This window comes from Pristiophorus japonicus, chromosome 8 (genome assembly GCF_044704955.1).
Source record: "Pristiophorus japonicus isolate sPriJap1 chromosome 8, sPriJap1.hap1, whole genome shotgun sequence".
Lineage (NCBI taxonomy): Eukaryota > Metazoa > Chordata > Chondrichthyes > Pristiophoridae > Pristiophorus > Pristiophorus japonicus.
In genome coordinates, this window is record NC_091984.1 from 130,354,571 (window position 1) to 130,380,755 (window position 26,185).

The 26,185-nt window shown below is 47.6% G+C and overlaps 1 protein-coding gene across 1 annotated transcript in view; it reads left to right on the forward strand.

Annotated features, from left to right (window-relative positions):
• astn1 (astrotactin 1) overlaps nt 1–26,185 on the forward strand; it is a 3,463,295-nt gene that overhangs the window by 2,718,996 nt on the left and 718,114 nt on the right. Inside the window, exon 18 of the mRNA XM_070888265.1 lies at nt 2,708–2,812. Coding sequence (XP_070744366.1) covers nt 2,708–2,812 — 105 coding nt within the window. The remainder of the gene's footprint in view (nt 1–2,707; nt 2,813–26,185) is intronic.

The following is a 26,185-nucleotide window of genomic DNA, read 5'->3' on the forward strand; positions in this document are numbered from 1 at the left end:
CATCATGAGCAACTGGGGATCGTCCTTATGAAGGCCATAGCCAGATCTCATGTCTGGTGGCCTGGCATTGACGCGGACTTGGAGCTCTGCGTCCGTCGGTGCACCATTTGTGCACAACTCAGTAATGCCCCCAGGAGGCCCCCCTAAGCCCCTGGCCCTGGCCCACCAAACCGTGGTCGCGGGTGCATGTAGATTATGCGGGCCCATTCATGGCCAAAATGTTCCTCGTAGTCGTTGATGCATTTTCAAAATGGATCGAGTGCACCATTTTAAACTCAAGCACCATCTCCACCACTGTGGAGAGCCTTAGAACCATTTTGGCAACGCACGGCATTCCTGACATATTGGTCAGTGATAATGGTCCGTGCTTCACCAGCGCAGAATTTCACGATTTTATAGTTGACCACGGTATAAATAACGTTAAGACGGCACCTTTCAAGCCGGCCTCCAATGGCCAGGCGGAGCGAGCAGTGCAGATCATTGAACAAGGCATGCTCAGAATCCAAGGTCCCACACTGCAGAGCGGCCTGTCGCGACTGCTGCTGGCATACAGTCCGCATTTGTTCACTGGGGTTTCCCCCCGCGCAACGATTGATGAAACGAACCTTAATGACCAGGCTCTCGTTAATCCTCCCAGACATGCATGAAATTGTTGAGGCTAAGCGTCAAAAGCTAACTGAGTACCATGACCGAAATTCGAGGGGGAGGTGGAATGAGATAGGGGACAAAGTGTTTGTGCTAAACTATGGCCGGGGTCCCAAATGGCTTGCAGAGACAGTAACAGACAAAGAGGGAAACAGGCTACTGGTTGTATAAATGGACAATGGACAAACCTGCCGGAGGCATGTAGACCAAGTAAAAAGTAGATTCACTGATAACACTGAAGAACCCAGAGACAGACTACAATGTGGAACTCACACCACACCTGGTGGACAGACAGGTGGAACAACCTGAGGAAAGGGCAGCCTCAACAGACAGCCCAGGCGAGATACCAGCAATCACACCGAACGAAACAGACAGCCCAGGCGAGATACCAGCAATCACACCGAACGAAAAACAGGCACCAAGGCAAACAACTGGACCACAACTAAGACGCTCCACGCGAGAGCGCAGACCACCTGCGAGACCGAATCTATAAAGGCAATAAGACCTTGGGGGAGGGTGATGTCATGTATCTCACATTACTGTATATAACTGTATCTTACCATGCTATACATGACTGTAACTGGATATGACCTGTAACAACAAGCATACCTTACCACCAGGGGTGCACTTGCAGGAGACACTCCATACCTGTCCCACTGTGGTATATAAAGGGAGGTCTCAGGCAAGTGCAACACCAGAGAGCTGGAATTAAAGGTGCCTCAGAGGCCATCCGCGCGCAACTCGCCTCCATCCCATATCTCACTTGTTAAATTGTTTTCTGCATGAATTTTATTCTCATCTATTTCGCCCTTCATTAGCACCTGATCCTGGTTGGTTTTATATTCGCAGCCACTTCCTGATTCAAATAACTTATCGCCTGTTTTGCCAGTACTTTAGCAACCTCCCTGTTCAGATGTAGCCCATTCTTGTGGAATAGCCAGTCCCAGAACAAGTGCCAATGCACAGAAAAATTGAATCCCTCTTCCTGAGGTCGCACTTTAGCCATGTGCTGATTTCTCTAACCTTCTTCTCCTTTCCTATTTGAACGCAGGGCTGGAGAAGTATTAGAGATTGCCACCTGTGAAGTGCTGCTCCTAACCTTTTTCCCTGGATTTCCTGAATTCATTTTGCAGAATTTCATACCTTTCTACATTATTAGCTCCCACATGGATCATTCTGACTGGTTGCATTCCCCTCGCAAAATCTTTTCCAGTCTGCGCAATTTGTCCCTTATTCTAGCACCTGGGAGGCAACAAAGTGTCTCGAACTGTTGGTCTGGACTGCCAAGGATCTCTTGTTGGTGCCATTGGTATTGATTTGATGCCTGTAGCCAGTGTTCTCATTTTCTCCATAGTAGGCTAGAGCTTCAGAAACCTATTTGAGAGCATAAGTTGCTCCATGCATCCCCATTCTCACCTTTCCCTTCCTGCCTTTCCCCGTCCCTTGGATAGTTATCCATCTTTACTCTTCTGCTGCCTTTTAAAAAGCCAACAGGTTCGCTAATGCCCTTTCGGGAAGGAAGCTTGCCACTGGTACCTGGTCTGACCTACATATAACTCCAGTCCTAAATTATGTGGTTGACTCTTCGGGGTGGTTTTCCGAGCCTTCTGCGCTCCGTTGTTCGCCCTGGAGAGGCAGCAATAGTGGCAGGGAGAGGTGTTCTGGCCAGCTGGTCAGCCTCCAGCACCATGCAGCGATCCTTGGGTCTGGTTTAGCGACGGTGCAGAGTAGCACCTCCCAGAAGTGCTGATGTGCAACACTCCTGGTTGCGACACCGGGGGCGTAACTTATTTTTGCGATTTGTGTTGTGGCGGCATGGGCAAAGTTGTGGGCCGCCATTACTGCCCCGATATCATCGAAGCCGAAAATCCAGCCCTTAGTGCCCTCAAGGATGGGCAACAATGAGGGCTACATCCCGAGCTCTATGACAAAAGTAGTTTGGCTTTGTGTTATATAATCTATATTAAGAATAATGTTGATAATGGAAGAATCTATAAATTTGTTCAACGCGCTTTTTACAGATGAAATCTTACACTCATTTGTTACCAATTCTTTTTCCCAGGAATGGTTAACTTCAGTGAAGTGACAGGATATCCCATGGTGCAGCACTGGAAGCTCAAATCAACCCAGTACCGTGTCAAGCTCAACCAGAGGACACTTTCTGCAGGTAAGAGGATTCACTGCTAGACTTTATTGTGCCATCAGCCTCGCATTGTTGCTGAGTGCAAGACGTGTGATATCATACCTCGCCCCGTCAACAGATTATAAAGTTCAAACTTGAGACTTCTGAGAAATTACATACGACACACAAACTCTGCCTCATTGTTGCCCATCCTTGAGGGCACTAAGGGCTGGATTTTCAGCTTCGATGATATCGGGGCGGTAATGGCGGCCCAAAACTTTGCCCACGCCACCACAACACAAATCGCAAAAACAAGTTACGCCCCCGGTGTCGCAACCAGGGGTGTTGCACAGTTTATTGTTCTCAAGACAGATTCAAAACCCCAATCATAGTTCGAGCAGTGCACCAATAATGTTACATACATACATACAACCACCTGCAGATGATCAGTCCAGCGTTGATTGGAGGTCCTCGTAGACGAGATGACTGACCAGGCCACTCCTTCCAACTGCAGTGCTGATATCTTTTAGTTTTTTCCATTCTCAGTGAATCAATCATTCAGGGACAGTGAGGGGTCTTCCTCCAATGTTCGACTCGAATTGTCTGGGCTACCAATCTTTCAAACATACACATCCTGTGTCCATTGTTACCTGATAGCTGCCCTTATCAAATTCCCCGGTTGTTCAGTTATTCATAAGAGTTTGCAGAAGTGAGAAGAAAACCATTTGGTTAACTTGTATCCTGTTTATGCAGAATTCCCAAGGTCAGCTTTTTGCCCCAAATGTCTTGTTTTATGACTTGTGAACCCTTCATTGAAGAAGCTCAGTCTGGAACTTGTCTCAGATAAAAGGGGTTTGTTTATCTGTGAGTACCTCCTGCGGCTCCAAGCACCGACAAGCACCGAAACACAGCTTTTGAACTCACAAAACAGTTTTCAAGTTCAGCAGGTTTTAAGTTACTCAGCAAAAAGTTTTTTTTGCTTTTCATGAGGCATCAAAGTCTACTGTCCATCTCCATCCAACAGTTTTATTTTACTTCAAAATGTCTTTTGGCTTGACAGAGCATTTTAATATATACAAGATTTAAGGGCCTGCACATACTTACAGTCTGTACATTCCCACTATACTGAACCAGAAATCTTCCCTTCCTCCCTTGGTACTATGTCAATTTTATTTCAAAGATCTTCAAAATCAGAAAGTTGTGGACTCAAGTCCCACTCCAGAGACTTGAGCACATAATCTCGGCTGACGCATCAGTACAGTACTGAGGGAGTACTGCACTGTTGGAGATCCCATCATTCAGTTAAGATGTTAAACTGAGGCCCTATCTGACCTGCTCCGGTGGACATAATAGATTCCATGGCACTATTCAAAGAAGAGTAAGGGAGGTCTCCCGTTATCCTGGCCAACTCTATCCCTCAATCAACATCATTGAAAATACATTATCTGGTCATTTATCTTACTGTTGTTTGTGGGACCTTGCTGTGCACAAATTGTTTGGTGCATTACAACAGTGACTGTACTTCGGAAGTACGCCATTGGCCATGATGTACTTTAGGACATTAAAGGCACTATCTAAGTGCAATTCTTTCTCGTCAGTAAGTGTTACGTTAGATTTTATGTACCGTGCCTCATCCTGATATACAAACTTGGTCGATAATGAGAAAAAAAGCTATTGAAGAACTGAATTAGATGTTTATAAATGAACCTATAATGATAATCCTCTACGCAGCCTGAACCCATAGCTCAGAGGAAAGGGATTTTAGTACAGACTATAAAGGAAAATAAATAATTTCAGCTCATTTAATTACACTCCAATTTTTACATCCAATGCAAATGATCAGCTCCAGTACAAAAGAGCCTGTACACAAACAAACAAAATCTACACACAAGGTGCAATGGTAAGTGGCTTTTAAGCTTATCTGCAATTATAATTAGGGAGGCATTGTTTGTTGAGTCAAGTCCGACATTATGGCAAGCAATTAAAACCGCGCATCATCTCCTGCACCAAGACTCCATCTGTTCTGAGCACTTCAGTTGACTCTGTCTCAACAGCTCATTTCATCCATCCAAGTAGGTACATAATGAGATGTAAAAAGCACCCACAGTTATTACTGGCTTGGGAAAAATAGAGCATTCGTGTACAGGGCCACTCCACTAGAGAAGGGTTGAATATTTATGACTGGAAGGGGAACTATGATTCTGACAATGTCTGTCACTAGTTTCAATGAATATAACATGAAATAAAAATTCACAATTTATTATAGATCATTTAAATTCAGTTTTATTGAGCCATTTACAAGCGCAGTAAAAAATGCCATTTTCTTCAGTCTCAAGGGAAAATAAATTCATTTCTCCCTACATATCGAATTCTGGAGTACTTGTTTCCAGACTTCTGAAAACGCACCACTTTTCTTAAACTAGTACTGTACGCACAATCTTTCAGTGGTAAATGCATCACTTGATGTGATGGCGAGACATGTAGATTCAGGAAGGTCCCAGCTTCAATGTCTGATCAATATTTAGTTCACTGGTCTCCACAAGGAAAGCAAATGGTATGTTGGCCTTTATTACAAAAGGCTTGGAGTATAAGAGTAAAGAAGTCTAACTGCAATTATATAGGGCTTTGGTGAGACTGCACCTAGATTACAGTGTACAGCTTTGGTCTCCTTACCCAACAAAGGATGTACTTGCCTTAGAGGGAGTGCAATAAAAGTTCTCTAGATTGATTCCGGGGATGGGAGAGTTGTACTATGAGGAGAGTTTAAGTAGACTTGGCCTATAATCTCTAGAGTTTAGAAAAATGAGAGGTGATCTCATTGAAACATAACATTCTTATAGGGCTTGACAGGGTAGGTGCTGGGAGGATATTTCCCCTGGCTGGGGAGTCTAGAACCAGGGGTCACAGTCTCAGAATAAGGGGTCAGATATTTAGGACTGAGATGAGGAGAAATGTCTTCACTCAAAGGGTTGTGGATCTTTGGTATTCTCTACTCAAGAGGTCTGTGAATGCTCAGTTATTGAGTATATTCAACACAGAGATCAATAGATTTGGGGATATTAAGGGAATCTAGTGATTATGGAGATAGTGCAGGCAAGTGGAATTGAGGTATATCAGCCATGATCTTATTGAATGACAGAGCAGGCTCGAGGGGTCGAATGGCCTTCGCCTGCTCCTATTTCTTGTGTTCTTAACTGGCACAATGTATGGACCACTGGTGATGTCTTCAGTGCCCTTAGGAAGGGAAAGTAAAAATTATGCAGGGATCTCCTTCCTATTTTCAATCCAGTGAACCCCGCTTGAAAGTGTTAGCGTGTGTTTCTATTCACGTGTGCATGCATGCGAGACTGAGAGAGACGAGGTTACATAGAAACAAAGAAACATATAAAATAGGTGCAGGAGGAGGCCCTTCGAGCCTGCACCACCATTCAATAAGATCATGGCGGATCATTCACCTCAGTACCCCTTTCCTGCTTTCTCTCCCTATCCCTTGATCCCTTTAGCTGTAAGGGCCATATCTAACTCACTCTTGAATATATCCAATGAACTGGCATCAACAACTCTCTGCGGTTGGAAATTCCACAGGTTAACAACTCTCTGAGTGAAGAAGTTTCTCCTCATCTCAGTCCTAAATGGCTTACCCCTTATCCTTAGACTGTGTCCACTGGTTCTGGACTTCCCCAACATCGGGAACATTCTTTTTGCATCTAACCTGTCCAGTCCCGTCAGAATTTTACATGTTTCTATGAGATCCCCTCTCATCCTTCTAATCACCAGTGAATAAAGGCCCAGTCGATCCAGTCTCTCCTCATATGTCAGTCCAGCCATCCCAGGAATCAGTCTGGTGAACCTTCGCTGCACTCCCTCAATAGCAAGAATATCCTTCCTCAGATTAGGAGACCAAAACTGAACACAATATTCCAGGTGAGGCCTCACCAAGGCCTTGTACCATTGCAATAGGACCACCCTGCTTCTATACTCAAAACCCCTAGCTATGAAGGCCAACATACCGTTTGCCTTCTTCACCGCCTGCTGTACCTGCATGCCAACTTTCAATGTCTGATGTACCATGACACCCAGGTCTCGTTGCAGCTCCCCTTTTCCTAATCTGCCGCCATTCAGATAATATTCTGCCTTCATGTTTTTGCCCCCAAAGTGGATAACCTCACATTTATCCACATTATACTGCATCTGCCATGAATTTGCCCACTTACCTAATCTGTCCAAGTCACCCTGAAGCCTCTTAGCGTCCTCCTCACAGCTCACACTGTCACCTAGTTTAGTGTCATCTGCAAACTTGGAGATATTATACTCAATTCCTTCATCCAAATCATTAATGTATATTGTAAATAGCTGGGGTCCCAGCACTGAACCCTGCGGCACCCCACTAGTCACTGCCTGCCATTCTGAAAAGGACCCATTTATCCCGACTCTCTGCTTCCTGTCTGCCAACCAGTTCTCTATCCACGTCAGTACATTACCCCCAATACCGTGTGCTTTAATTTTGCACACCAATCTCTTGTGTGGGACCTTGTCAAAAGCCTTTTGAAAGTCCAAATACATCACATCCACTGGTTCTCCCTTGTCCACTCTACCAGTTACATCCTCAAAAAATTCCAGAAGATTTGTCAAGCATGATTTCCCTTTCATAAATCCATGTTGACTTGGACCGATCCTGTCACTGCTTTCCAAATGCGCTGTTATTTCATCTTTAATAATTGATTCCAACATTTTCCCCACTGCTGATGTCAGGCTAACAGGCCTATAATTCCCTGTTTTCTCTCTCCCTCCTTTTTTAAAAAGTGGTGTTAGATTAGCTACCCTCCAGTCCATAGGAACTGACCCAGAGTCGATAGACTGTTGGAAAATGATCACCAATGCATCCACTATTTCTAGGACCACTTCCTTGAGTACTCTGGGATGCAGACTATCAGTCCCCAGGGATTTATTGACCGTCAATTCCATCAATTTCCCTAACACAATTTCCCGCCTAATAAGGATATCCTTCAGTTCCTCCTTCTAACTAGACCCTCGGTCCCCTAGTACTTCCGGAAGGTTATTTGTGTCTTCCTTCGTGAAGACAGAACCAAAGTATTTGTTCAATTGGTCTGCCATTTCTTTGTTCCCCATTATAAATTCACCTGATTCTGACTGCAAGGGACCTACGTTTGTCTTCATTAATCTTTTTCTCTTCACATATCTATAGAAGCTTTTGCAGTCAGTTTTTATATTCCCAGCAAGCTTCCTCTCATATTCTATTTTCCCCCTCCTAATTAAGCCCTTTGTCCCCCTCTGGTGAATTCTAAATTTCTCCTAGTCCTCAGGTTTGCTGCTTTTTCTGGCCAATTTATATGCCTCTTCCTTGGATTTAACACTATCCTTAATTTCCCGTGTTAGCCATGGTTGAGCCACCTTCCCCGTTTTATTTTTACTCCAGCCAGGGATGTACAATTGTTGAAGCTCATCCATGTGATCTTTAAATGTTTGCCATTGCCTATCCACCATCAACCTTTTAAGTATCATTTGCCAGTCTATTCTAGCCAATTCACCTCTCATACCATTGAAGTTACCTTTCCTTAAGTTCAGGACCTTAGTCTCTGAATTAATTGTCATTCTCCATCTTAATAAAGAAATCTACCATGTTATGGTCACTCTTCTCCAAGGGGCCTCGCTCAACAAGATTGATAATTAGTCCTTTCTCATTACACATCACCCAGTCTAGGATGGCCAGCTCTCTAGTTGGTTCCTCGACATATTGGTTGAGAAAACCATCCCTAATACACTCCAGGAAATCCTCCTCCACCGTATTGTTACCAGTTTGGTTAGCCCAATCTATATGTAGATTCAAGTCGCCCATGATAACTGCTGTACCTTTATTGCACGCATCCCTAATTTCTTGTTTGATGCTGTCCCCAACCTCACTACTACTGTTTGGTGGTCTGTACAGAACTCCCACTCGCATTTTTTGCCCTTTGGTATTCCGCAGCTCCACCCATACAGATTCCACATCATCCAAGCTAATGTCCTTCCTTACTATAACGTTAATTTCCTCTTTAACCAGCAACGCTTCCTTTCTGTCTATCCTTCCTGAATGTTGAATACCCCTGGATGTTGAGTTCCCAGCCTTGGTCACCCTGGAACCATGAACCCGTGATGCCAATTATATCATATTTATTAATTGCTGCCTGTGCAGTTAATTCATCCACGTTATTATGAATACTCTCGCATTGAGGCACAGAGCCTTTCGGCTTGTCTTTTTAACACACTTTGCCCTTTTAGAATTTTGCTGTAATGTGGCCCTTTTTGATTTTTGCCTTGGGTTTCTCTGCCCTCCACTTTTACTTTTCTTCTTTCTATCTTTTGCTTCTGCCCCCATTCTACTTCCCTCTGTCTCCCTGCATAGATTCCCATCCCCCTGCCATATTAGTTTAACCCCTCCCCTACAGCACTAGCAAACGCTCCCCCTAGGACATTGGTTCCGGTCCTGCCCAGGTGCAGACTGTCCGGTTTGTACTGGTCCCACCTCCCCCAGAACCGGTTCCAATGTCCCAGGAATTTGAATCCCTCCCTTCTGCACCACTCCTCAAGCCACGTATTCATCTGAGCTATCCTGCGATTCCTACTCTGACTAGGCTAGTATTGAGTTTGGATGTAATGCTCTGCTCAAGGAAAGTATCACATGTTGTTACTCATTCTTTTGGCTCAAACGTGAAAATGGTAATTTGGGTATAGAGCTGGAGGGAAGTTAGACTAGTGGAATTATACCTCAGACTGGCTCGCACCTTCCAGAAAGGAAAAAAGGGGGAATAATTCATAACAGGATACAATAAATACAACACTCCTAACAAATGGATTCATGATTCATGTACTAGAAAGAAAGACTTGCATTTATAAATCTCCTTTCAAAACCACTGTATGTCTCAAAGTGCTTTACGGCCAATGAAGTACTTTTGGAGTGTAGTCATTGTTGTAATGTAGGTAATACGGCAGCCACTTTGCTCACAGCAAGCTCCCACAAACAGCAATGTGATAATGGCCAGATAATCTGTTTTTGTTATGCTGATTGAGGGATAAGTATTGGCCACGACACTGGGGAAAACTCCCCTACTCTTACATAAGAAAAATAAGAAATAGGAGCAGGAGTTGGCCATTTGGCCCCTCAAGCCTGCTCCCTCATTCAATAAGATTATGGCTGATCTGATCATGGACTCAGCTCCACTTCCCTGCCCGCTCCCCATAACCCTTGACTTCCTTATCGCTGAAAATTCTGTCAATCACATCCTTAAATTTATTCAATGACCCAGCCTCCACAGCTCTCTGGGGCAGAGAATTCCATAGATTTACAACCCTCTGAGAGAAGAAATTTCTCCTCAACTCAGTTTTAAATGGGCGGCTTGTTATTCTAAGACTATGTTCCCTAGTTTTAGTCTCCCCTATGAATGGAAATATCTCTCTGCATCCACCTTGTTGAGCCCCCTCATTATCTTATGTTTCAATAAGATCACCTCTCATTCTTCTGAACTCCAATATGTATAGGCTCAACCTATCTTCATAAGTCAACCCCCTCATCTCCTGCGGAATCAATCTAGTGAACCTTCTCAGAACAGTCTCCAATGCAAGTATATCCTTCCTTAACTATGGAGACCAAAACTGCATGCAGTACTCCAGGTGTGGCTTCACCAATACTCCCTGTACAGTTGTAGCAGGATTTCTCTGCTTTTATACTCCATCCCCCTTGCAATAAAGGCCAACATTCTATTTGCCTTCCTGATTATTTGCTGAACCGGCATACTCACTTTTTATGATTCATGCACAAGGACCCCAGGTCCCTCTGTACTGCAGCACTTTGCAATTTTTCTCCATTTAAATTATCATTTGCTTTTTTGTTATTTCTGACAAAGTGGATAACCTCACATTTTCCCACATTATACTCCATCTGCCAAAATTTTCCCACTCCTTAGCCTGTCCATATCCGATTGCAGATTTTTTGTGTCTTCCTCACAATTTGCTTTCCCACCCATCTTTGTATTATCAGCAAACTTGGCTAAATTACACTCGGTCCCTTCATCTGTCATTTTTTATAGATTGTTAATAGTTGGGGTCCCAGCACCGATCTCTGCGGCACCCCACTAGTTATTGTTTGCCAAGCGGAAAATTATCCATTTATCCCGACTCTTTGTTTTCTGTTCGTTAACTAATCCTCTATCTATGTTTATATATTAACCCCAACTCCGTGAGCTTTTATCTTGTGCAGTACCTTTTATGTGGCACCTTATCAAATGCCTTCTGGAAATCCAAAGATACCACATCCACTAGTTCCCCCTTATCGTTACATCCTCAAAGAACTCCAGCAAATTTCCCTTTCATAAAACCATGCTGACTCTGCTTGATTGAATCATGCTTTTCCAAATGTCCTGCTACTGCTTCCTTAATAATGGACTCCAGCATTTTCCCAACGAAAGATGTTAGGCTTACCGGTCTACAGTTTCCTGCTTTTTGTCTGCCTACTTTTTGAAATTCTTCTTTGAAATAGTGCCACGGGATCTTTTACGTCCAGCTGAGAGAGCAGACGGGGCCTCGGTATAATTGTCTCATCTGAAAGATGGCACCTCCGGCAGTGCAACACCCCCTCAGCACTCCACTGGAGTGTCAACCTAGATGTTTTTGGGCTCAAGTTCCTGGAGTGGGACTTGAACCCACCACCTTCTGACACAGAGACGAGAGTGCTACTCACTGAGCCACAGTTGGCACTGAAGTTTGTGGTCGAGTCACTGAGGTTGATTTTAACTTGGGGCGGGATCGGTGGGTGGGGAGCCCGAAGTGGGCAGCACAGCTGGAAGTCATGATGGATGTGAGGCCCAGAGGATTTTAATGGCTGAGAGTCATTTAAATTTTTCAAATCTGTCTCTTGCCGGAAGAAAGTGGGAACGACATCAGGGCCAGGGGGCAGGTGGGAGTGATAATTGGGGCAGGGGGAGTGAGAATTGGGGCAGGTGGGAGTGAGCTTTGGGGCATGCGGGAGTGAGCATTGTGGCAGGAGGGAGTGAGCTTTGGGGCAAGGGAAATGAGAATTGGGGCAGGAGCTGGACACTGCCGGACATCCAATGAAATGGTCCCCAGCATAAAGTACGTGCTGGGGAAGGGGTGGGTTCATAATCATCAGTGCTGAGCATGTGTAAGTACCTGTTCAGCCACTCCGCTCCAATGTGATGCTCAGATCGTTGGTGGTTTTGTTTTGTTTAATTCCTGATTCTGAATCCAAAAATGGGGTTCTGAAAGCTGAGCTGTTTAGCGGTCTGGCACAGCGTAATAATTGAGTCAAGTTCAGTTTGAGGTGGTGCTTTCTGGTACCAGGAATAACGAGGTCACATATCCTTGCAAAGAGCCTAATGGGATAGAGGAGCAAAGGGGCCCGAGGGGTACAGACACACACATCATATAAAGTAGTGACGCATGGTCCCAAGCCCATAAAGACTGCAAACAAAGCTCTGAGGTTCAGTTCTAAAGGAATAGGGTTGAAAAGGAAGGATATACTTGCATTGGAGGCTGTTCAGAGAAGGTTCACTAGATTGATTCCAGGGATGAGGGGTTTGACTTGTAAGGATAGGTTGAACAGGTTGGGCCTAAACTCATTGGAGTTCAGAAGAATGAGAGGTGATCTTATCGAAACACCCAAGATAAAGAGGGGGATCGACAAGATGGATGCAGAGAAGATATTTCCACTCATAGCGGAAAATAAAAATAGGGGACATAGTCTTAGAATAAGGGGCCACCCATTTAAAACTGAGATGAAGAGGAATTTCTTCTCTCAGAGGGCCGTGAATCGATGGAATTCTCTGCCCCAGAGTGCCGTGGAGGCTGAGTCATTGAATATATTTAAGGTGGCGATAGACAGATTTTTGAGCGATAAGGGAATAAAGGGTGATGGGGAGTGGGCAGGGAAGTGGAGCTGAGTCCATGATCAGCTCAACCATGATCTTATTGAATGGCGAGCAGGCTCGAGGGGCCAGGTGGCCTACTCCTGCTGCTATTTCTTATGTTCTTAAAAGTAGAGCAGTTATGTTAAGCACTTAGAGTATGGTGCACAGTTCTTGTCTCCATATTCAAAATAGGATATAGAAGCACTGCTAAGATGCAGCAAAGATTTACAAGGATGATATCAGAACTGAGGGGTTAAAACTTTCAGGAAGGACAGTAAATGCAGGGGCTCTTTTCTCTAGAAAAATAGAAGGCTGAGGGGTGATCTAATAATAGTCTTTAAAATTATGATGGGGTTTGATAGGTTAGACATAGCAAGGATGTTTCCATGTGGGGAGTCCAAAATGGTAAGATTGTCACTACTAAATCCAATAGGGAATTCAGAGAGTGATTAGAATGTGGAGCTTGCTACCACTGGAGTAGTTGAGGCAAATAGTACAGATACATTTAAGAGGAAGCTCAATAAGGGAATGAGGAAGAAAGGGATAGAAGATTATGGTGCGATGAAGAGGGGTGGGAGGAAGCTCGTGTGGAGTATAAACAACAATATTGACCTGTTGGGCCGAATGGCCTATTTCTGTGCTTTACATTCGATGTAACATGAAGATGGAAGTAAAAGGCGGGGCCGGGTGGCAGGGGAGACCCCAGGATTCCTTCCAGGGCCCAGAGTAATGTTGTGGCGCCGATTACATCATTGAGCCATGGCCTTTACATTTTAATTAGGCCGCCGCCTGCCTGTAGCAGGAGTCTTGGCCGACTTGAAAGAAGAAATGGCATCGGGCAAAACAGAGCAACCTCGTGGATTAGTCCAATCAACAGTTTGTGCCGAGTTAGCTGATCACAACTGGGACAGCAGTGGGGGCACTATAAATGGAACCAGCACCCCTGGGCTAGGGAAGGTAAAATTGGCCATGGTTTCTGACCTTAATCACTGTCCATCCATCTGTATTGAAGTCCATGAGTGTTGGGTGATGAGAGAATGGCGGTGAGGTTCTCCCACATGGTTAGAAAGCTTGTCCATGCTCATTGTGAAGGCATGAATAATGGCCACTCAACTGAGGTAGTGAAGGATAGCTGGGGCCTATGGATCAGTGCCCCTGAAAGAAGTCTTCAGGAGGGCAGAAGATGGGCGAAGATAAAGATCGACAAGAGAAGAGTGCAAGGAATGAGAGCATTCAGAGTTACAGCAGCGATTTTTTTGTTCTGAGATCTGGGGTAAGATCAGTGTCTCACCTGATGGGGATAAAGGTCTACAGAAGCCCAACTTCTGTTTTCAAACCAAGGAGCAGCACTGACATAAGAACATAAGAAATAGGAGCAGGAGTATGCCATACGGCCCCTCAAGCCTGCTCCACCATTTAATATGATCATGGCTGATCCGATCATGGACTCAGCTCCACTTCCCTGCCCGCTTCCCATAATCCCTTATTCCCTTATTGGTTAAGAAACTGTCTATCTCTGTCTTAAATTTATTCAATGACCCAGCTTCCACAGCTCTCTGAGGGGCGAATTCCATAGATTTACAATGCTCTGAGAGAAGAAATTCCTCCTCATCTCAGTTTTAAATGGGCAGCCCCTTATTCTAAGATTATGCCCCCTAGTTCTAGTTTCCCCTATCAGTGGAAACATCCTCTCTGCATCCACCTTGTCAAGCCCCCTCATAATCTTTTACGTTTCGAAAAGATTATGTCTCATTCTTCTGAATTCCAATGAGTAGAGGCCCAACCGACTCAACCTTTCCTCATAAGTCAATCCCCTCATCTCCGGAATCAACCTAGTGAACCTTCTCTGAACAACCTCCAAAGCAAGTATATCCTTTCTTAAATATGGAAACCAAAACTGCACGCAGTATTCCAGGTGTGGCCTCACTAAGATTTCCCTGCTTTTATACTCCATCCCTTTTGCAATAAAAGTCAAGATTCCATTGGCTTTCCTGATCACTTGCTGTACCTGCATATTATCCTTTTGTGTTTCATGCACCAGGATCCCCGGGTCACGCTGTACTGCAGCATTTTGCAATTTTTCTCCATTTAAATAATAATTTGCTCTTCGATTTTTTTCTGCCAAAGTGCATGACCTCACACTTTCCAACATTATACTCCATCTGCCTAATTTTTGCAAAGCTAAGATGATGAGTGCAGCCCTTCTGACCCTCTCCTTAACACAGTTTGCAGTTTTATAATTTCTGGGTGCTGCACGAGATTAGCTCACCGTCCTTTCATTTTTGCAACCTGGATTTGAATCCATTCCCGACGGACAGAATGGAATCGCTGCTCCGCTAGCTGAGAGGATCCCACGTGTGAAATGCGTTTGGGTAGTCTCACCCTCCAGTTCTGAAAAAATGGCGGCGCGCGTTGCAGCGCTCCTTCCCTTTGACTTCCGCCCCGGGGACGGAGGTCAACTTAGTTTATGACCCGCAATGATGGGGAGCTAGGCAATTTCCGCCGCGGGGTGGAAAGGGGTCGCTGCGCACGGTGATGATGTCATCGCTGGAGGCGCAGCGGCCCAGGCCGCTACTAGCGGGGTGTGATGCTACCGTGTTCGTGCCTCCTCTAACCCTCGCACCAGTATGGCTGCCCCCCCCCGCTGGGTGGAAATAATTTTGCCAGTATGGCCCCACCCCTACCTCCCCGAAGGCGCTAATGGGAGGCGCTAAACAGGGCAATTTCAGCCTCATTGTCTTCAGGAGAATGGAAAAGAAAATTGGAGGAAGACAGCCAAGATAGAAAGAAAAAAGACTTGCATTTATACAGTGTATTTCACAACCTCAGGACATCCCAAAGTGCTTTACAGCCAATGAAGCACTTTTGAAGTATAGTCACGGTTACTGTGTAGGAAACGAGGTAGTTAATTTGCGCAGAGCAAGCTCCCACAATGAGCAACGTGGTAATGACAAGATAATCTGTCTTTGTGATGTTGGTTCAGGTATAAACATTGACCTGGACATTCCTCAGAACTCCTCCCAGCTCTTCGAAATAGTGTTGTGGGATCTTTTACATCCACTTGAGAGGGCAGACGGGACCTCGGTTTGTCTCATCCAAAAGATGTACTGCACTGAAGTGTTGGCCTAGATATTGTGCCCAAGTCTCTGGAGTGGGACTTGAAGAAAGCTGGTGGCTGACATGGTCTTTAGCAATTATTCACCCTCCACCCTCGTTCAATGTAACCTGAATAAAATAAAGTGACAGAATTTAAGTACACTGGCATCAATTTGCACAGGGTTCAGTGCCACACCAGGTGACGACTTTATCCACAAAGTCATCAGCAGTGCTGGAGGGTGGCATTGTTGTTCTTTGATACGAGGAGGTTTGTGAATCAGCCCGCAGGACAGGATTTACAAGTGTCTAATCTTACAAATCGGAAAAGTGCCCTAAATCCTAAAGCCTTAAATGCACCATTACACTGACATTCTCTGCTAGGGCAAGGTCGTCTTCAGCTGTCTGGATACTTAAGGTTAACAGAAAGTAACTATGCAGTCTCTGTGGAGAGTAAATGTGTTCAAATCCATTGTTCACAGAGGAAGTTGTGGCATAAACTATGGAAAGATTGAACGGTGACTGAGACACCCACAGAGCTGAGAGACTTATCACGGAGGTCTGAATGCTGTCTATATTTACAGATAGAGGCTGTGAATTCATGGTCGAGGCGATCAGGGTCTGGCCGCTCTTTAACGTGGTTTCTCTCTTCCATGGATATAAATGGTTTGATGCTTTAATAAAAGGGTTTTTGAAGAATCGGGACTTGATGTTGGTTTTGCGTTTACCATGCGATAATCGCCAATCAGATGCTGGGTGTTAAATAGCTCGTAGGGCCCCCTTCAGAGTGATGGGCTCTGGAGGATCTCCCCCACCACCTCACCTTCCTGCCCCGCCCTCCCCATCCCCGCCCCCAGAATCTCCTTGATCTAAATGTATTTTTTTTAAAACTCTTATTCCCTTTCCCCGCTCCTCAAATCTGGTGAGCAGTGAAATATAAAAGATTTGCTCAGTTTCCATGGCTGAATTTTCAGCTCATTAGTGCCTCTGTTTTCACCAGCAGTGGTGGCGGTGAGCTCTTCCAGGTGGGCGGCCAGCTTCCAGCACACCGCCGGGGTTTCCGCTGCCGGTTTTGGCAGGGTGTGGAGCATTATCGCCCGGAAGAGGCGAGCCGGTATGCAACGCCCCTGGGTTGTGACACCGGCTTGATTTTTGGCTCTCACCCAATTCGTAGCGCTCCGCAGAATGCCGTGCTGGGACTGCCTGAGAAAACGGGCGGTCCAACCTGTAGCGACTGCAGTGAGGTCAGTAATGTTATTGAGAATGTTTTTTGTGGGCTTTTTCCGGTGGTTTTTTTTGCCCCAGGCCTCTCTCAGAGCTCTCCCAAGCCGACTGTTTAGCTTGGGATTTTCCCATGCTCAGCCGGCCTAGCACCCTAAAAGAGGTATACAACACCTCCTTTATCGCTTCGCCCTACACTCAGGGCCCAGCTGCCCAATTTTCCTGACTGAGGCGCAAACTGTTCCCAGGCGCAAACTTTACCGCCCCGCCACCATTAACGCCCCGAAGTGAACAAAGCCGAAAATCTAGCCTGTACTTTTCTTGCAGTGTCTGGCTCATCCAGTCTAAGGCATGGAGGATGTTTCTCTCTTGCTACTCATGTTTCTTTAGTGGAGGTTTAATATGAGTTGATATTCTTAGACTTCTGACCACTTTGACCACAGAAGTTTACAGCACAGAAGGAAGCCTTTCAACCCAGTGTGTACTGGCTCTTCACTTGTGTAATCCAAAAATGATTTTCACTTCCCTGTTCTTTCCTAGCCTTTGTAACTTCCAATGTTTTGGATGTTTTTTCTGCTCTAACTTTAAAGAACTGAGTGACTATTTGCACTAGGTTTCTCTGTGTCCTTCGGCGCAGGCGCACATTTTACTCTGCCCTTTTTTGGGCATGGGCCCTCGATTTGGTCGCGCATGCGCAGTGTGACATACGAGGAAGCCTTAAGACTTAAAAAGATCTTTAAAAAAAGGTCTCTTCCTCTTAGTCGCTGCAGTAAAGCTTTCCATCTTTAAAAAGGAGATGGAATTGGACGGTAATCAGACTCGAGTAATCACACAACAGCTTCACAACTCCCTGTGCAATTAAATTTCTCCTAACCCCTTTCCTCACTCCTTTCGTGACAATTTTAAATTGCTAATTCACCAAAGAGGAAATAGTCTCGACCTATTCACACTATCAAAACACTTTGCCTTGTGAAAATCTCTATTAAATCTTCTCTCAGTCCACTCTGATCCAGTGGAAATAGTTCCAATATGTTGAGTCTCTCCTCATAATTATAGTTTCCAATCCCTGGCACCATCCGGCTGAATCTATGCTGAAAAGCTTTGTATTTCTTAAATGTCCTTTCTATAATGGGGTGGCCAAAACAGGCTACAGTATTCTAACTGTGGCCTTCAAATGCCTTGTACAGATTTCTGCAAGGTGGGGTGGAGTATAAAAGCCAGGATGTCCTGCTACAACTGTACAGGGAGCCCACACCTGGAATACTGTGTACAGTTTTGGTCTCCTTATTTAAGGAGGGATATACTTGCATCGGAGGCAGTTCAGAGAAGGTTCACAAGGTTGATTCCTGAGATGAAAGGGTTGTCTTATGAAGAAAGTTTGAGCAGGTTGGTCCTATACTCATTGGAGTTTAGAAGAATGAGAGGTGATCTTATTGAAACATGTAAGATTCTGAGGGGGCTTGACAGGGTAGATGCAGAGATGATGTCTCCCCTCGTGGGGGAATCTAGAACTAGGGAGCATAGTTTTGGAATAAGGGGTCGCCCATTTAAAACGGAAATGAGGAGGAATTTCTTCTCTCAGAGGGTCGTGAATCTTTGGAATTCTCTACCCCAGATTGCTGGAGGCAGGGTCATTGAATAAATTTAAGGTGGCGATAGACAGATTTTCGAATGATAAGGGAATGAAGGTTATGGGGAGCGGGCAGGGAAGTGGAGTTGAGGCCAAGATCAGATCAGCCATGATCTTATTGAATGACGGAGCAGGCTCGAGGGGCCAAATGGCCTTTGCCTGCTCCTGTTTCTATGTCCTTAAGTTCTCACAATGTCTTTGTATTCTGTTCTCCTGCTTTAAAAGCCAATTGTGATTGTAATCAGACTCGTGTAATCACATAACAGACTCGCAAACACAGGTTTCTCAAATTAAGTAACATTTCTAATAAAAAAATGTGACAGTTTGCCATCCATTTAAACACACAAGAGGACTTTTTCTATGACCCCATGTCACTGGAGGGGCCTAACTTGCAAAAGGCTGCCTATTGGTACAGTTGGTCTATAATGTTCTGATAAAATGCCTGCCACGTATGTGGCCTCAGGAAACTTTGCCTATAGAGCTCTGTTTATTTTTAGGAGCGTATTGTGGAAGCTAAACTGAACGGATGTGAACCCTTCGGCTATACAGCAGCTTCAAAAGAAGCTCGGGGGGCGGGTGGCGGGGGGGGGGGTGGATGCCAAGCCCATGTCCGGGCGCGGGAACGATTCTGCCGGCCGACCCTCGAGCCCGGTGAGGAGACATTCGGTAGTGCGGTGGTACTTTGAAAAAAATCAAAAATGTAAGAACTGCATTAGACTTTGTTTCTTCATTGAATGCCTAGACCAGGGTGTGGTCCACACTAGGGCGTCGACCTTGGGGAGAGAGCGAGGAAAGAAGGTGTGAGTGGCTTTCTCCTTCTGGTTTGAGCTTCTTGCAAAGCTACAATTAAATTATGAGGGCAATACTGACAGTGCCATACCTTGTGCAAGGCTTCTGCATGAGTGCGCTGTGCAGGAGAAGATTGATTAGACATCGTCACATGAGGAAGCTCAGAGCACATAGGATGATGGGCGGGAATCCTTACCCACATCGGGTATATCGAGACAGGCATTCATACCTGCACCTGAGTGATGTAGACTGTGTGAGAAGGCTGCGTTTCCACAAAGAAGTTGTAACCGAAATCTGTGAGTTAATAAAAGCATCAGGAGGACTGCTTTGTCAATTGAAGTACAGCTGCACTTTCACTTTATGCATCAGGATCATTCCAGGCTACAACTGGGAATGTGTGCATCATCTCTCAACATGCAACACATATCTGCATTCGGCAGGTGGCTGCTGCACTATATGGCCGGAGGAATGACTACATAAAGTTCCCCATGACCGCCCAGGCAATGCGTGACAGGGCTGTGGGCTTCTCCAGGATTGCTGGCTTCCCAAAGGTACAGGGCTGCATTGTTTGTACCCACATCACCTTTGGAGGGTTCCGAGATGTACAGGAACAGAAAAGGCTTCCACTCCGTGAATGTGCAGCTCGTCTGTGATGACATGCATTGCAACATGTCAGTTGATGCAAGATATCCTGGTAGCACCCATGATGCGTACATCCTACACGAGAGCGTTATATCTGCCATGTTTCAGCAGCAGCCAGAAGGGCAGAGCTGGCTGTTGGCAGACATATGGTACAGCCTCACCACCTGCTTCATGATGCACCTACGCATAACCCAGGCAGAAGTGACTGGGAATACATGTCGCATATTGCGACGTGCAGCCTAATAGAGAGGACCATTGGCATCTTGAAGCAGCGTTTCTGATGCCTGGACCATTCTGGAGGCTACTTGCAATATGCCCCTGAGATTGGCGGTCAGTTCACTGTTGTGTGCTGCATGCTGCATAACGTAACCATCATGAGGCAGCAGCAGCTGGTAGTGGAAGTTCCACCTGAGTTGATAGTGGCTGATGATGAGAAGGAAGATGCAGATGACGAGGAAGAGGAGGACGAGGGAGCCATGCAACTACCTGAACCCGGAGCATGATGGCAGGGAGGGCGGGCCATCGTGCCCCTTTAATGATTGCTAGAGCCTTGCGCCAGCAGCTCATCCGTGGACGTTTTGCGACCTGAAGGCTCAGCGGTAACTATTCCAAATGGATCATGTTTACTGTTTAGACCTGTTCCATAATGTTGTGTTGTGTTAATGGAACAAATGGTGGAAATTATTCTTCTTTAGTTCAAAAATCTGTGTCAATAATGGAACAAATAATGGAAATGATTCAGTTATAATGTAAAATATATTTTATTCAAAAGTTGAACACTTGTCTGTACTTAAGTTAACTTTAATAAAAATATTCTTATATCAAACTTTTAAAGTTTTCAGTTAAGATCACTGACAAACTTTAAGATCATTTACAAACTTTTAAACGGGTACATTTACATCACTTACGAAAAACTTTTAAATTGAGAATAGTTACAACAGTTACAACAATAATAATAACAACAACAGCAGCAGCAGCAGCAAAGAAAGGTTGCACCCATCTCTCCTCCACCTTATTCTAAAACCGCCCGCTGCGCTTGGTGTTCGTGACCCCACCTCTGCCCGCAGGCAGTGGTGCAGCGTTTCTCGGGTTGGCATCAAGCTTATTCTTTTAAGCATCTCGGGTAGTGAGCACTTTTTAATGGGGGCGTGGGCAGGCGGTAATAAGGAAGGCCTGGCTTGGGCCTCTTCAAAGGCTGGTCTGGGGATTGGAGTGGGAGTGGCAGTTGATTTCCGTCAATGGCTGCGGGGTCTGGGCGTGTTCCCTTATTGCAGCAGCTAACTCCAACATTCCCCCTCTCAGTGTCTCAAGTTCCTGCAACATTCCCTCCTTCATGTTCACCGACAATATATCAGCTACCTGTGACATTCCATCCTTCATGTTCACCATCAGTGGATCAGCTACCTGCGTCATTCCCTCCCTCATATGCCCAGATAGTGTTCCCATTTCTCGTGAGAGTGTTGTTACTTCTCCCGACAGTCCCGATACCTCATCACCCACCTCACTGATGGTGTCCAGGAGTGATCGTGCAAGGTTAATGCTCTCCATACTCATTGCCATCATCTGAACCACATCTGTTATAACCTGCACCTCAGGAGAGCGCTGTTGAGCTCTTCGCCTCCTCCTCACCCTGGGTGTGGCTTGCTGCATTCTACTAGGACCCGCAGCCTCGGACAGTTGGGCCCTGGGTGTGCCTTGCTGCACCCCACTGGAACCCGCAGCCTTGGACTGTGTGAAACCATGGAATGTCCCAACACTCACAGCTCTCAGGAAAAGGACCGGCACCTCAATGGGCAACACCAGCTCCTCCTCCAGAGTGAGTACAACAGTGGGGGCTTCATCCTCCTCCTCCTCCTGCCCCTGCCCCTCACCCCCATGATCTTGGTCTGGAAGGTGGGATTGGAAGGTGTTCTCCTTTTCAGGCTCGTCCGCATCTGAATCTTCTTCTGCATCGGCTTCAGCCTCGTCAGGGTTGGCCTCAGGTTCTGCAAAATATAACAGAACAGACAAATGGTTAGCAGCAGAGGAGGGAGCAGGATGGCATGAGGAGGCTCACACAGTGCAGGCAGCAGGCTCATTTGAAGGACCATGATGAATGATAGCACATTGCATCAACCGAAGGGTAGCTGACGGAGGCATCCCCAGGAACCGAAGCATGACTAGACCGCTCAGTACTTAACATTTAGCAAAGCCAGACTGTGAAATTTTCAGAACTTACCGTCTCCCTTGAGTGTGGGCCCAGCTTGTGCAGTGGTGGTTGCTTTTCTCCAGGTAGGACCCATCAAAGCAGCAACCCTGTCTTCCAAGTGTGTCAGTGGGTGCAGCTTTGCCGGGCCTCCTCCTGGTCGAGTTCTCTCTCTTTTGTTGTGTGCCACCTTCCTCTGAAAAAATGAAAAGATAACTTTTTAGAGAGGGTGTCTTTCTGCTGGGTGGGACATACAGATGGTCACATTTACAATTGCAATTCCAATGAATAACTGAAAATATTACTTACACTAACTACTTGACTAAGCACCTGCCACTTCTTTTTGCACTGGCCTCCAGACCTTAGGGTGGTCACCATTGCACAGTAATCTTCTGCAAGTTGGTTCCAGCATTTCTTCATTTCGTTTGATGAAACTTTTATGTGACCTCTGCTGGTGTCCAGCTCGTGCCATCTGGCCTCAATTACAGTAACCAGTGCCTCCACTTCATGCTGTAAGAAATTCTTGGTCCTTGAGCCGCGTTGCATATTGTACTACAGCTCCGATTTTTCCGCTGAGAATTAAAATTCTCACACACCACTGGCTCTTTAAAAATGGCTGAATGCAGACCGGGAGCTGTACTGGGCATGTGCGCCCATGGCACTCACGTAAAAAAACGTCATTTTTTTTTTTGCGCATGCGCAGAAGGGACATCGTTTCTTCGGCGCAGACATTAGGCTCCACCCCCCCCCCCGAAGCTACAGGACGCGCTGCACGGCGCCAATTTTGAAAATTAGAACGGGGAAACTTGCAAGTTTTTTTTTGAAGCAGTCGGGGCCAAAAGAAAATGGGCGTGACTCTTGAAATATGCCAAAAAACGGCATTGCGGAAAATTGAGCCCATTATTACTAGCAAACACTCAGCACCAAGAGCCCAAGGAAAAGGATGATGACATGGTGTCGCAATCTCATAGATTAATGAAACGGGGCTCTGAAAATAAATACGATGGAAGTAGATTCAATAGTAAAGTTCAAAAGGGAATTATATATATATATTGGAAAAGGAGAAATTCACAGGCGGTGGGGAAAGTGCAGGGGAGTGGGACTAATTGAATAGCTCTCTTTCAATGAGCCAGCACAAACATGATGAGCCATGATGTGCTGCATCATTCTGTCATAGCTTAGATTTGCCAAAGCTTTGGGGATAAAAATCCGGCTGCCTAGCGCCACCCGTTAGCGCTCGAGAGAGGCGCTAACGGTCCGCTAAGCGCTTACCTCCCGAGCGCCGCGCTGCGCTGTCGGTGCCTGCCGCGAACCTCATTGCTGGTTTAGCGGCGGCGCTATCAGTTAGCGCTACGCACTCTAGCACTGTCCACTTGGTGATGTCATGAGTGTGCAACACCACGTTAGCGTGCCGCGATCCCGAACTTCATTCCTTTCGCCTGCCGTAGAGCCTGGTGCTGTCACTGACAGGGAGAACCGGCGTTCCGTGGAAGCTTCCGGGGCGATATTATAAAGCAGGAGCAAGAATGGGTGGGTGTTCAGTGTAAAACCTTTTAACGTTGCTGTGATTCTGTGAGGTCTGACATACTGCTGCTGATGTTTGTAATGCTCCCTTCAACTTTCTCTCATTTTTCGGGTGGTCCAGCTGACCTCCCTTTAGGCGCTAACATGCTGGTTTCCTAGCGCCAGACCATCATCATCCCTGTGGCGCTACAGCCTCTTAGCGCCCTAAGAGTAGCGTGGAACACTTCCCTTTGTGCTCCACTCCCCTCTTGGGGCGCGAATAGTGAATGTCCCAGTTGAAGGCGGTAAAATTAGCGCCCCGGTGGTGTCACTGCCACTAACTAGACTATAACTAATTTTTATCCCTAAGGGCTGGATTTTCGTTTGGAGGTTTTTCGGGCGATAATGGCGGCGGGACGGTAAATTTTGCACCGGGTAATGGTTTGCGTCTGCAGCCACAAAATTCATCAGCTGGGCCCTGAGTGTGGGGCGGAGCGCTAAGCGAGGTGTAGCACACCTCTCTTAGGGCGCTAGGCCGACTGTGAGCAACTGAAAATCCCGAGCTAAAGAGCCGGCCTCGGAGTGCTCTGAGAGAGGCTTCCCTGGGGGAAATAATCGCCTCAAAACAACCCAAAAAACATTCCCAATAAAGAGGTTCGACCTCCTGAATCTGGAAACCTCGGGACCGAGGCCGAGCTGGGGGTTTTTGTGTTTTTCCGGACTTCGGAACGTCTTTCTGACGTCACGAATCCTGAAGCACCTGAGCCCAGGTTCGGGTAATTCCGGATTTCAGAACGTCAGAAAGGGGCGGGGTGGGTGGTGCTCGCCGAGGAGCTGTTCGGGCCACTGAACCTGACACTGAGGTCGTCGGGTGGGGCCAAGCTGCCGAGGAAGTGTTCGGGCGGGCCCCTCTGCCGAGGACCTGATCGGGCGGGCCCCACCGGTGAGGAAATGTTCCGGTGGTACCTCGCTGCTGAGGATCTGATCGGGCTGGCCCCACCGCCGAGGACCTGATCGGGCGGGCCCCACCGCCGAGGACCTGATCGGGCGGGCCCCACCGGTGAGGAAATGTTCCGGTGGTACCTCGCTGCTGAGGATCTGATCGGGCGGGCCCCACCGCCGAGGACCTGATCGGGTGGGGCCCACTGCCGAGGACCTGCTCGGGTGGGGCCCACCGCCGAGGACCTGATCGGGCAGGCCCCACCGCCGAGGACCTGATCGGGCGGGCCCCACCGGTGAGGAAATGTTCCGGTGGTACCTCGCTGCTGAGGATCTGATCGGGCGGGCCCCACCGCCGAGGACCTGATCGGGTGGAGCCCACCGCCGAGGACCTGATCGGGTGGGGCCCACCGCCGAGGACCTGATCGGGCGGGCCCCACCGCCGAGGACCTGCTCGGGTGGGGCCCACCGGTGAGGAAATGTTCCGGTGGTACCTCGCTTCTGAGGATCTGATCGGGCGGGCCCCACCGCCGAGGACCTGATCGGGTGGGGCCCACCGCCGAGGACATGCTCGGGTGGGGCCCACCGGTGAGGAAATGTTCCGGTGGTACCTCGCTTCTGAGGATCTGATCGGGCGGGCCCCTCTGCCGAGGACCTGATTGGGTGGGGCCCACCGCCGAGGACCTGATCGGGCGGGCCCCTCTGCCGAGGACCTGATCGGGCGGGCCCCTCTGCCGAGGACCTGATTGGGCGGGCACCACCGGTGAAGACCTGATCGGGCGGGCCCCACCGGTGAAGACCCGATCGGGCGGGCCCCTCTGCCGAGGACCTGATCGGGCGGGCCCCACCGGTGAGGAAATGTTCGGGCGGGCCTCTCTGCCGAGGACCTGATCGGGCAGGCCCCTCTGCCGAGGACCTGATCGGGCGGGCCCCACCGGTGAGGAAATGTTTCGGTGGTACCCCGCTGCTGAGGATCTGATCGGGCGGGCCCCGCCGCCGAGGACCTGATCGGGTGCGCCCCTCTGCCGAGGATTTGATCGGGCGGGCCCCACCTCCGAGGATCTGATCGGGCGGGCCCCACCGCCGAGGACCTGATCGGGCGGGCCCCATCGCCGAGGACCTGATCGGGCGGGCCCCTCCGCCGAGGACCTGATCAGGGGAGCCCGCCTCCGAGGACCTGATCGGGCGGGCCCCACCTCCGAGGACCTGATCGGGCGGGCCCCACCGCCGAGGACCTGATCGGGCGGGCCCCACCGCCGAGGACCTGATCGGGCGGGCCCCACCGCCGAGGACCTGATCGGGCGGGCCCCACCGCCGAGGACCTGATCGGGCGGGCCCCACCGCCGAGGACCTGATCGGGCGGGCCCCACCGCCGAGGACCTGATCGGGCGGGCCCCACCGCCGAGGACCTGATCGGGCGGGCCCCATCGCCGAGGACCTGAACGGGCGGGCCCCTCCGCCGAGGACCTGATCGGGCGGGCCCCACCTCCGAGGAC